The 12447-nt window shown below is 41.3% G+C and overlaps 1 protein-coding gene across 1 annotated transcript in view; it reads left to right on the top strand.

Annotated features, from left to right (window-relative positions):
- The first annotated feature begins 847 nt into the window (after positions 1 to 847).
- LOC125113740 (ras-related protein Rab-3C-like) overlaps positions 848 to 12447 on the top strand; it is a 115671-nt gene continuing 104071 nt past the window's right edge. Inside the window, exon 1 of the mRNA XM_047756650.1 lies at positions 848 to 1046. Within this exon, the coding sequence (XP_047612606.1) occupies positions 997 to 1046 (50 nt within the window). The 5' untranslated portion in view covers positions 848 to 996. The remainder of the gene's footprint in view (positions 1047 to 12447) is intronic.

Genomic DNA, 12447 nt, shown 5'->3' with positions numbered 1-12447 from the left:
CCTTGAGAGTGGTTTCCAGAGGCCTTTTCCCCCACCATATCCTCAAAGAGCCTCAGCCCACAGGCCCTGCTGCATCTCCCCTGGCCTCCCAAGAGGCAGCGCCTAGCTTTGCTGCCTGCCCTTAGGGAAAAGTGGAAATAAAGCCTATATCACAAAACAAGTGTGACCTGGGCAGGCTGGGTGGGTTTTGCCACCACTATAACATTGAATGAGCTGGCACCATTCATTAATTCTTGAATACCCAGGGCAGATCTCCCCTCCTAAGAGAGAGTACAGTGGACTGTAGGGGTGACAGTGAGGGAAAAACTCTTCCCCAGAATGTAGAACTCCGAGGGGGGACATGTGCCAACCTCACTGGGTTGGGGTTAGCATTGCCCTCGGATTTTGTGAATAATGATCATAACAACAGTAAGTCTAAGGATCCTGGACAGTCCATGTGCATGACCACATTTGCATCTAAGACTGTCAAGAGTTGTGTGGCCGGGGAGTAGGGGCGTACTCCCTAGTTCCCTGGGTGATGAGGACAGTCAGAGTCTGTGCTAAGACGTGCTCATTGTCCAAACCCTTTGCCTGGGTGCTGGACACCCCCCTCTGCTGTGGTCGGTCAGGGACTCTAGGCCAAAGAGAGATCAAGCCTTTTCTTTTCTGCACAAGAATAGGCGTGCAGACAACTTCCCAAGTAAAGAGAAAAAGGCAAGGAAAATGGAGGAGAAAGCCAGAGGGTGAGAGCCGCTTGCCTGCCTCCTCCCAGGCCCCACGCCACTCAGGTCACTGTTGATTTTCTTCGCCAAGCCTGCTATTAGCAGTCAGCTGGAAAGCTTTGAACTTAACCGATGTACATAAAGCAAGCTGTTCATTTAATCTGCACGTTTAATTCAGCCTCTCCGTGTGCTGCTCCAGCCTGGCTCCTTTCCATATAAGGCGTTCACGGGAGCTTTCTGCGGCACCCCTGCCTCTGTCTTGAAAAGCAGCCAAAGATGGCTTTGTGTTTGATGCATGTGCTATAGGCCGAAAACCTTGCTCCACGGCCACACCTTGCCAGCCAGGTAGGTCCTGTGTGGTTGATCCACTTCTGTTTCTCCTGCAAATGAGAACATGCTAGATTGTAGTGTTTCAGGTTTTTGGAAGTGCATGAATGGAAAGAAAATCGGTTTTAATTTTGCTTGTTGATCAGGCTCTATCAGGAACAAATGCATGCGCATATATATGTGTGTATGTGTGTGTGTATATATATATATATATATCCTGGTTGTGACAGTGTTTCTGGACTAGGCTTTAGTGTCTTAAGTCATCTGACAAAAGCTTGATGCATACTTCCAGTGAAATGTGCATTCCGAATGCCTTAACAAGGTTGCTAGGGATGAAGAGTGTGTAGCAGGCAAAGGAGGGACATTTCTCCTGTATAATGTTCTCTTCTAAAATACTATGAAAATCTGTGTATAATTAGCATTGTATTGAAGTGTGTCGAGAGATAAAATAGATAGTTGCATTTTAGTATTCTCCCAAATAAGCAATATTTGCTATGGAAATCTCACATTTGGGGTAATGGCATGTAAATGTGCCCTATCGCCATTTCCCTAAGTGGTTTCCATGGTTTACTGACTGTCAAATTTGTGAAATATCTGCAAAACCAGATGATGCCAGTGGCATGAGGGGGAGAGTTTGGAGACGAGAAAATAGAGGCTAGCTTTAGGAATCTTTGCAGGCATGGAGGGGTGAGGTGGACGGGTATGATAGTATAGCCCAGGGAAAACAACTAGTAAGAAAAAGGCTTGGGAGAAAAAAAAATGCATTATAATTACAATACTAGGATGGAGGGAAAATGAAATTGAGGTGATAAGCCAGGCCTTGGTGGGAGAGGGAAAAAAACAAGAAATCACTATCGCACTTGGTCATGGCTTATCACCACTGCTGTGCTCCGAGCACCAGCTGCCTCATTTGGGATCTGTTCTCCTCACAACATTAACCAAGGTGAACATATTACAAAACCCTGAAAGTGAATGACAAGAGCTTGCAGTACAGTGTGTAATCGAAAGTATAGCTTCGGACCTCAGACCAGATGCACTTAGACTGACTTGCAGAACAACAGAAATTTGCTCCTGTTTTGCAAGTGAACAATGGACCTTCTTTCAACTCTTATAATATGACGAACAGCTACAGAGTAGCTGGTGCTTTGTTGGTGTCATTTTTTTTTTCCTCTCATGTATTACCTACAGTCTTCTGAAAATTAATCCTATCCCCATTTTTTTACAAATAAAAAATTAAGGCTCAAGGAAGTGGTGTCTCAGCCAGGGTCACCAGGCTAGTAAGTGGAGGAGGTAGAAGTTGGACCCGATGCACTCACCTGGGAAAGTTCATGTTCATTCCTCTTTAAAGCAGCCTCTAGATTTAATTTCTAGTTGTTACAGGAAAAAAAAATAGAAAAGGCATATAAATAAATCCATTTCCTTGGGAAGACGAGAACTACACCTTAAGTCAATAAACCTACAAGTGTTTTTATTGGTCACCTGAATTTTCCAGTTTTTCAAATATATTCAAAATATTAGCCAGACACATTGGGAAACAATGCCCCTATGTTATATATTGTGCTAACCTAGAGAGCTTTACAATTACTGATGCCTGTTTTCCACTTCTGATTTAATTGTTCTGAGATGCAGCCTGGACATCATGGGTTTTAAAAGCTCTCCAGTGATGCTGATACATAGCCTAATAGCTATTTCCCCTTTAGACTTGTTCTAAAGTCTAGAGCCATTAATACAACTGATTTTCAGCTATCTTTGCTTTAGTATCCCACAGGCATCTCCATCTCACCATGTCCGAAGTAGAACTTTGTGTCTTTTTTTTTCACTAAAACCTGACCATCCTCTTCCTATATCTTTTTTTTTTTTTTTAACACTGGTTATAGTATTTAGTAGAACAGACTTCGCATTCTAAATGACTCATATCTTTAGGTAAACACAGTGCTCAAATGAAAATAGGCATGCCAGACCACTGGGTGGCTGCTCTATAAATTCATGTGCTTCCATGGAATTTGAAAGTCTAGCAAATTCAAGCAGTGATTGCTACTGGAAACATTGTGATAGTCTTCCTGAATGTCTGAGAATAATGCTTAAATGTTTTACATCAGAAGGTTAATTGAAACAAACCTGTGGATCTTATTGTCCATAAGAGTCAGGTGTCAAATTTTAAGTGGGCAAGGGGATTTGGTTGACTAGGCTTGTACCAGGGCCTCACCCTGGAATCAAGGTCCACTCAAACCACATGAGACTCACAGTGGATGGGGGTTGAATCCACAGGGGGAAAAAAGTCCTGTTAAAGAAGAGGAGTCAGAAGTTGGGCTGGACATAGAAGCCCCAAGTGCGGTCTCTACAGGTGTAAAGAGAAAGACATCTCTTGCATCTGGACAGATAGAAGGAAGTTCAAAGAGAAGGTGCTATTTAGGATGAGTCTGAGGAGATGGGCAGAGTAGGAGGAGATAGATATAAGAAATTTCAAGTATTGCAATTGATTATAGTTGTGTTGAAATTATCCACGTTCCCCAATATCCCCTCTACTGTTATGAATCTCAAAAGCCACTTAATCATGTACTTAAATCAAAAGTTCAGGTCTCTTAAATAAAGATTCTATTTGTAAGGAAAGAGATTATATCATTCAGGTACTCAGAAGCAGGTCTGTATCATCAGGTATTCAGTCTTTTAAAGTGCGGGGCCTCCTAAATTTGAGTTCTTTTTTCTTTAAGTGAGGTAAATATTTTCATGAAACTATAAAGAGTGAGAACTTACTAGGCTTAAACTCTTTATATAATATGAATGAGCTACTCCTTCTAGGCAATAAACTTCTTCAGCACATAGACCATCCCTGTCTTGTGAATCCTTTTGTATCTTTCTCTAGCTACAAAATCAGAATGAAAATGAATATTCCCTACTTTGTGCTTACGAAAGCACTAGACCTGTCTTTGTATAATGAGAAGATTGGCTGTGATGCTTAGAAGCAGTATTGTATCAGGGGAATTTTTTCTTCCTGACACTGGCCTTCCATGTTACTTTAGGCAAGCCATTCAGATAACTTATTTCAAAACTAGAGATGATATTGGCCGATAGTAACAACAATCATAATTTTGGTGTAAATAGCAGATGGAATAATGTAAATGAAATAGCTGTGTAAATAGCATGTACCGTACACATGTAAGATGGCACTGTTGTACGTTTTTGGGTTTGGTAAGAGGAGATAGAGAAGGAAGCAGCAACATACAGAGTATGTTTGACACCAGAGCAGACCCATTAGCAGACCCACAGTCAATCCCATTATCTTGAGCCCTACTGGTACAACACCAAAAGAGATTTCTTTCAGAATTCAGCTACAGGAAAGTTTTCTCATGTGTTCCGTACTATAAATATTTCTCTTATGAGAATTAACAACTTCCTGTTGGCCATTTTTGGCTTGGCAGACAGAATTCAGAATAACCATACTTGCATTTCCTATCCTCTTACTGCCCCTACCCCCTGCCCTCCCTCCAGCCTCTCCCCTTCTCCCTAATACAGTCTCCCCTCTTTTTCTGTCACATGTACACACACAGGCAACATTACAGTGTACATTAGTTATTCCCAAATGTAAGGAGCTTTTAAAAATGCAATTTCTGGGCCTAGAGAGGAAGAATCAGTATATCTGGGATGAGGCCTCCAGATAGACAGATTTTAAAAGCATCCCATGTGGTATTGATGGCCACTCAAGTGAGGGACTTACTGGATTTGTGTTTTTCTAATCCTGTGCTCATAATATTTTACAATTCACTGGGGTCCTGATTTTATATTCCTATTTTGCTACTTCATTGTCAATGATCTTATTTCCTCTTGAAGATGACTTCAATGTAGAATTGGAATTTAATTCTTAAAAGTGGAAGAAACATCTGCTTTTCTCCTCTCCCAAAACCATGACTTCTCCAGTTTTGCATGCAGAATGAAAAGTTGTAGGTTTGGGAGTTCTCACTGTGGCGCAGTGGAAACAAATCTGACTAGTATCTGTGAGAACACAGGTTCAATTCCTGGCTTTGCTCAGTGGGGTAAAGGATCCAGTGTTGCTGTGAGCTGTGGTTTTGGTCGCAGACATGTCTCGGATCCTGTGTGGCCATGGCTGTGGGTGGCACGTGTGGCTTGAATTCGACCCTAGCCTGGGAACCTCCATGTGCTGTGGGTGTGAGCTTTAAAAGCAAAAAAAAAAAAAAAAAAAGTTGCAGGTTTGAAAGGTCATGAATCAGGTGCAGATTTCTCAGCAGGATATATATGAAAATGTATGACCTTCTGTTCTGAGAGCACATCACTGAGGAACTTTCCATACCATCAAATGCAGTGAAAAGACAGTGCTATTCATACCCTCACATGTAACATAGTATTCCAGTCTCCCTCAGAAATGTATAAAACTATTTCCTCTACTTAGTCGTTTTTTGGTCCCTCAAACAAAATTCAAAATTGCAAAAGAAAGAGAAACAGGCAAAATAAAAAGAAACGGGCAAAATACAACACAACATAGAAGCTTCTAGGTAGCATGGCAACTTATTACTTTCTGGTCTTTCTACCTGTAAGATTGTATGCAACAGAGAGAAAAACAAGCAATATTAGGAGTTCCCGTCATGGCTTAGTGGAAACGAATCTGACTAGCATCCATGAGGACACAGGTTCCATCCCTGACCTTGCTCAGTGGGTTAAGGATCCTGCGTTGCCATGAGCTGTGGTGTAGGTTGTAGATGCAGCTCGGATCCCAAGTTTCTGTGGCTATGGTATAGGCTGGTAGCTGTACTACGATTCGACCCCTAGCCTGGGAACCTCCATATGCCTCGGGTGTGGGCTCAAAAAGACCAAAAAAAAAAAAAAAGCAGTATTAGAAGCAATAACTTCTAATGGTTTCTCAACTGATCAGCATGAACCAACCTATTGTAGTCCTAGTTTTCTCATTTGTTATGCTTTTCAAAAGTATTCTTTTGTCATCTGTGTCATCACTAAATGTTGAAAGCTGGTCGATGTGAATATTAACTGATCAATTCAGTTTTTTCGTAGACTAATCATGAGTTTCAGTTAATAAAAACAACCATTTGAGTGTTAGAAACTGTTCCAGACAAAACTAAGTAATGCTTTAATTTTTATAATACCCCTATGAAAGAGAGATTCTCCCCAGGTGAGAGAAGTGAGGCTCAGAATTTAGTAATTTTCACAGATAACTCAGCTGGTAAATTATAGAGCTGAAATTAAAACCCAGATCTACAAACTCAAAAGCCTGGCTTTGTAGCTATAGTGTTGGTAGTCCTTGTACTTTGTTTGGTACATGTTATTCTCCCCTGCGAACTCATTTGAAATACCACCAGTTTCTTCCCAGAGATTCCTTTCTGATAGGCCTGAGAGAGCCCCAAAATCTGCATTTGAACAAGCATTGATACTGGCTATGATCCGAGCATGCTCAAGAAAGGCTTGAGCTTGGGCTGCCCTGCCCTGGAAGACCTCTCTAAGTTAGGGAGGCAAAGGAATTCCCCAACCCTGTAAATCTTCTCATCACCTGGGTTTTGTCCCTTCAGAACTCAGGCTATAGGAACCCCCACCCCACCTATACATCCTGGTCTGCTAGGTATTTCTCAACCAGACTTTTTTTTTTTTTTTAAACTATGATATCTTAAAAAGGAGTCCCGAAAACGTATGTTCATCATTATTTAAGGTAAAAAGCCAAAAGAGCCTCGTGAAAATGATTGAGGAAGTGAGAGTTAAGGTAAGAGATTAGGAAAGAGGATGGGTGCAGCTTTTTCTAGCTCATAAGACCTCCTCCCCTGCCCTTGGGGGCTGCCATTGAAGACAGCACACACACCACTAACGGATGAGGTAGCCTTGGGACCAAAAGGAAAACTCCATAGCAGTGGCAGAAAGAAGGTATAATAAAAATGTGGGCATAAGATGTAAAGGAAGAAAGGAAGAGAAGAAAGGAGGATGGAAAAGGGAGATCTTAGAACCAGAGCAAATCATGGTCAGGTTCATCGGTTCACTCTGCCAGTGTCAGCTGCCTTCTCTACAGTTTCTAGGAAGACAGCAAGTGAGTAGCTCCAGTTAAATTCCTCCCTCAGATCTTCATCTCCACCGGTCAGTTTCACTTACACAATGGCTTTGCCCAGAAGATGGCCTTTCCTATGAATCTGAGGTAAAATGGTTGGAAGGGAGAAATCAAAATCCAACAAGGTCCAGGAACTCACATGCCTTTCATAGAAGTTCTTGGTGTTTGCTCCCAGTGGTACCTTTGGGCAACTCCACACTTACATAGTTAAAAACTTTACTGGAGTTGCCATCATGGCTCAGCAGTTAATGAACCCATCTAGTATCCATGAGGACATGGGTTCAATCCCTGGCCTTGCTCTGTGGGTTAAGTATCTGGCATTGCCGTGAGCTGTGGTATAGGTCACAGATGCAGCTCGGATCCGGATTTGCTGTGACTGTGGTATAGGCTGGTGGCTACAGCTCCTATTCGACCCCTAGCCTGGGAACCTCCATAATGCCACAGGTATGGCCCTAAAAAGACCAAAAAAAAAAAAATTCTGAACCATCTCTGAAGAAGGTGCTTGGCAGTTTAGAGAAACACTGTATGTAGTCTTAGAAAAATGGTAACTCAAGCTTCAAGCTTGTCTCTGGTAGCTGGTAGTCGTATGACACTCCGCATGTCAGGTAATTTCTCTGAGCATCCATGTACACATCTAAAACATGGTGGTTATAATTAGGCTCTGCAGGATGGTTGAGAGGGGTAAGTGAACATTCCTTTAGTATTGGACCTGGCAGATAACAGTTGTATCAGGGTCCTGTGAGGAAAAAGAATCTATCCACAGTGGTTCAAGATAACTTCTCTGAAGAAATGATTGACAAGAATGTTTGGCAGAGATGAAGAAAATGGAATGTTCTAGCACCTAGAGACTAGCCTTCAAGCCGAAAGCACAGGAGGTGGAGTGTTAACTATTCTGCAGGGAGCAGGAGATCTGAAGGAGGAGTCTGTACGAACTACAGTGCAGAGACCAGCCACTGCCAGAGAAGCAGGAGACAAGTGGTTTTTCCTCCTGCCATCTGAACTCCTGCTGGAGCCCCCTCTTGCCAGAACCAACTGGAAGCCACACAGCAAGGTTGCTCAGATGACATCATGCATGGGAGTCAGCCTCCTTGGTCACAGAGCAAGGCAGAGATAGGCAGAGAATCCATGGGGAAGGAGAAGGTGCAAAGGAGGTTTGTTTTTTGTTGTTGTTTTTGTTTTTGTCTTTTTAGGGCTGGACACAGGCATGTGGAGGTTCCCAGGCTTGGGGTCGAATCAGAGCTACAGCTGCCAGCCTACACTACAGCCACAGCTCCGCCAGATCTGAGCTGTGTCTTCGACCTACACCACAGCTAATGGCAATGCTGGATCCTTAACCCACTGAACGAGACCAGGGATTGAACCTGCGTCCTCATGGATGCTGGTCAGATTCATTTCCACTGAGCCATGATGGGAACTCCAGGAGTTTTCAATAAAGTCATTTCGGTGTCTCTACCTTAATCCACTACCTACACATACATACCTACCCCCTGGTATTTCCAAACAAAACAGCATGTATAAGGTTGAGTCCCGTTCATGATGATTTGCTAAGTCCAGCAATGAATTCAAGCTAAACACTGTTGATCCTAGTCTCCAAACCTCAGGACCAAGTGGTTATGTACTTGGAAAGACATACTCCTGGACCCAAATCCTGTCTCTAAGATGTATAGATTTCCTCTCTCCCTGAAAAAGTTGCTGTGCTTCCCTACATAACTTAGTTACTCCTCATGAGTATTGGCATCAATAGTATCAGACTTCCTGGAAGACCGAATTTAAAAACCCAGAATTCCTGCTGCAGCACAATGGGACTGGGGGCATCTTGCACCAGGACACAGGTTGGAACAGTGGGAGTCCTAAGATCCTTTAGGATCTGGAATTGCTGCAGCTGCATCTTAGGGCTCGGATCTGATCCCTGGCTTGGGAATCCTATATTCTGTGGGCAGACCAAAGAAAAAGAAAAGGAAAAGAAAAAACAAGCAACACTTAGGCTGCTGCTGCCTCCACTTCTCCCTTAGGATTCTTCCCCAAGACTGATTCTTCAGATAATGGCAAAATGTCTCCCACTTGAAAACATGTCTCCCCTCTCCCTCCACAGAGGTAGAGGGTAATGAGGCGGGTGGTGATTGCTGGAGGTGTTGGCCTACAGCAGGGACCAGAGAAAGAGGTATCCATGCAAGACTTAAGTTGCAAGCAGAGATGGGACTAGACCAGGAGTGGCTGTGAATCAGTTGGCCCATTGTTAGGTACCATTTAGATCTATAAGAAAGAGGAAAGTCTTTTAACCACAGGCCTAGAGGACTTCTGGAAATTCCTTGGTCAGGTAGCCCTATCATCATTTCTTTCATTGACAAGATAAAATTTGGTGACTCATTTGTACTTTAGTGTAATATTAAATTGGCACTTTAGCTTCTACATATAGAATAAAATTATCATTGCAAAAGCTTCCACTTGTGACATGCCTGCTATCATTCAGAAATGTACCAAGAGTTTGACACTTAAAAGAGTTGTGATGATTAGAACAAAAGTATTACTAGATTTTAATACCTTACATTTAAAATAATAATCCCTGGAGTTCCCATTGTGGCACAGTGGAAATTAATCCGACTAGTATCCATAACGATGAGGGTTTGATACCTGGCCTCGCTCAGTGGGTCAGGGATCTGGTGTTGCCATGAGCTGTGGTGTAGGTCACAGATGTGGCTTGGATCCTGCGTGGCTGTGGTATAGGCTGGCAGCTGCAGCTCCAATTTGACCCCTAGCTTGGGAACTTCCCTATGCTATGGGTGCAGCCCTAAAAAGCAAAAAAAGTAATGATAATAATCCCTGATACTACTCAAAAGAGAGGAGGAGCTCTATATAGAAGGATGTCAGTTAATATAAGGAAAAAGGAAAACAGAATTGGAAAATCACATTTTTTTCAACCATAAATGTAGTAACTGATTTATGCAAAAATCATCAATGGATTCTGAAAGGTTAAGTGGATAAAGTATACACAGTCTCAAACCATTATTCCCAGGTTAGCTATGAATTACAAAGTGATAAAAGATATATTTATAACAGAAAACATTGGCTGGCAGTACGCTAATCACATGAGCAAAGGTAACATCACCAGTAATAGAACAAACTGAGTTTATGAGCCTTATATGGGTTTGTAATGGGAAGTGCTCAGCTTCAAACAGGTGCTGTTATCACTGAAATGTTTAACCTGAATCTAGTCATAAGGAAACAGACAAATTCAGATTTACGGACATTCTACAACTGGCCACAAATGGCCTGAACTCTTCAAAAACGTCAATGGCATGAAAAGCAAAGTTAGGAATAGTAATCTAAACTACAACAGACTACGGGGATGATAGCTAAATGTAATGTGTGATTTTTTTGGGATCCTGATGGGGAAAAAAATCAAGTAAAAAGTTATTACTGAATAATTGGTAAATTTGAATATGGTCTACATATTAGATAATAGTAATAGTACCGGGTTAGATTTCATGGTTGACTTGATGGACCTGTGGTTATAGAGGAAACTCTCTTGGTCTTAGACATCTGTGAAGTATTTAAGTATCATCAAGTTTGCAATTTACTTTTAAATAGTTTAGCCTCAACTAAAATGTTATATGGAAAGAAAGCAAATGTGGCAAAATGTCAACAAAAACTCATGAAACTTTTGTGAAAACTAAATGTAAGATAGCTCTTAATCATTTGTAGGCTTGAACTTTTTAAAAATGGAATTTCAAGAAATCAGTTATTGATCCCCCTTTTTCAAAAATGGAAACCAAGTTTGAGGTTACCCAGCTAGCATACGCTAGAGCTAATAGTCAAATCTAGGTTCTCTTTTTTTCCATTTAAATAATACATTTACTTTAATAAATGACTCTGGGACCTAAATCAAGTCACTTAACCCTATGAAGACTTGATTTCCACCTCTGTAAAAATTTGATGACGTTTCTAGGCCACTGATTGTTAAGCAATGAAGAAAATTTTTTGTTACATAGGTAGTGTTCTAATGATAATTTGTCAGCTTGAAAAAATAGAGTATAATTTAGATTTATTATATTGTTTGTAGCATTTTTATTTTGTATTATTTATATGTTTTATTGAAGTATAGTTAATTCACAAGGGTGTAAAATTTTCTGCTGTACAACAAAGTGACCCATTCCTTCATATGCACATATAATCCATTCTCTCTCGGATTCCTTTCCCACATAAATTATCGCAGAATATCAGATAAAGTTTTCTGTGCTATACAGCAGGCCCTATTGGCCAGTCATTCCATAGACCTCTACAAATTCCGTTAATACGTTTTGGCCCTGGGATAGTCGGTGTGACCACAATCTGTGTGCGACAGCCTTGAAGAAGAATGCCATTTATCTGCCTAAGTTTCCCATGACCAGAGCACATAGGGGTCTCTGCCTGAAAGGTGAGGGCCTGGGTCTGGTTTGGGAGTATGCTGTTCTTCTCCCCCAAACCCATATTCAAGAGGCAGGTGTTTCCTTCTCCTAACATGATTTTAAAAAGTGGTTTTGAATTCACTCAACGTCAGTTATTAAGGCCCAGTGCAAACCCTTGCAGAAAGTTGGGATCTAAAAATTAACTCTGACTTTTCATCGTCTCAAAAAACAAAACCTAGCAGATGCAGAAGACAACTTTGAAGATAGCTCTAAGAGAAGTCAACATAATATACAGCTCTTGTGGATTCATTCTACACTGATAACCTCTGAACAAAGGAAGGGCACAGAAAAGCTTCAAATCCATTAGCCCCCTTTCTTCAAGGAATTCATCAGCTGTATGAAAACCATGATCTGTCTGGTGTGTATGAGATGATTAACCATATAATGACATATTCAATTGAATTTGAAAATATCTACCTCAGGTATTGGTCACTTCATGTTGATGAATTTTGATAAATTGACTCAGACTTCCTAGTGAATGGTGTTTAGAAGTTTAAATTTTCTTTTAATTCCTTATGTTGCTACATAATAAAATATTCTTATGGCATGTGAGTAATCCTCACTAAATGTCTTCAGTTAATGTAACTAGGCAGAAAGGAAGCTCCCTCTTTGACGATTCCTAGGCAGCAGCCCCGCTTCTCCCTGACCTGGGTGCCCTCTGTTTTTACCCTACATTTAATTTTCAGACTTTGTGAATTGCTGACAGGAGCCAGATCTTTTTTTAGACAGTGTTTTGTGCAGACAGGAGGGAAAAGCTCACAGTAGGTTAGTGGCGTCATTAGCAATTTTGTTCTTTAAGAGCAAGGAAATATAATCCAAGAGTTTTAAGCTATTAATTCCATACAGGCTGGTATTTCCCTCCCACTAGGAAATGCTTATTTTCTCCATCCCTAAAAATGGGTGTTTTTTAATGTTT

Source organism: Phacochoerus africanus, chromosome 1 (assembly GCF_016906955.1).
Source record: "Phacochoerus africanus isolate WHEZ1 chromosome 1, ROS_Pafr_v1, whole genome shotgun sequence".
NCBI classification, from domain to species: domain Eukaryota; kingdom Metazoa; phylum Chordata; class Mammalia; order Artiodactyla; family Suidae; genus Phacochoerus; species Phacochoerus africanus.
Note: the sequence above shows the minus strand (reverse complement) of the source record. Positions and strands in the feature narration are given on the sequence as shown.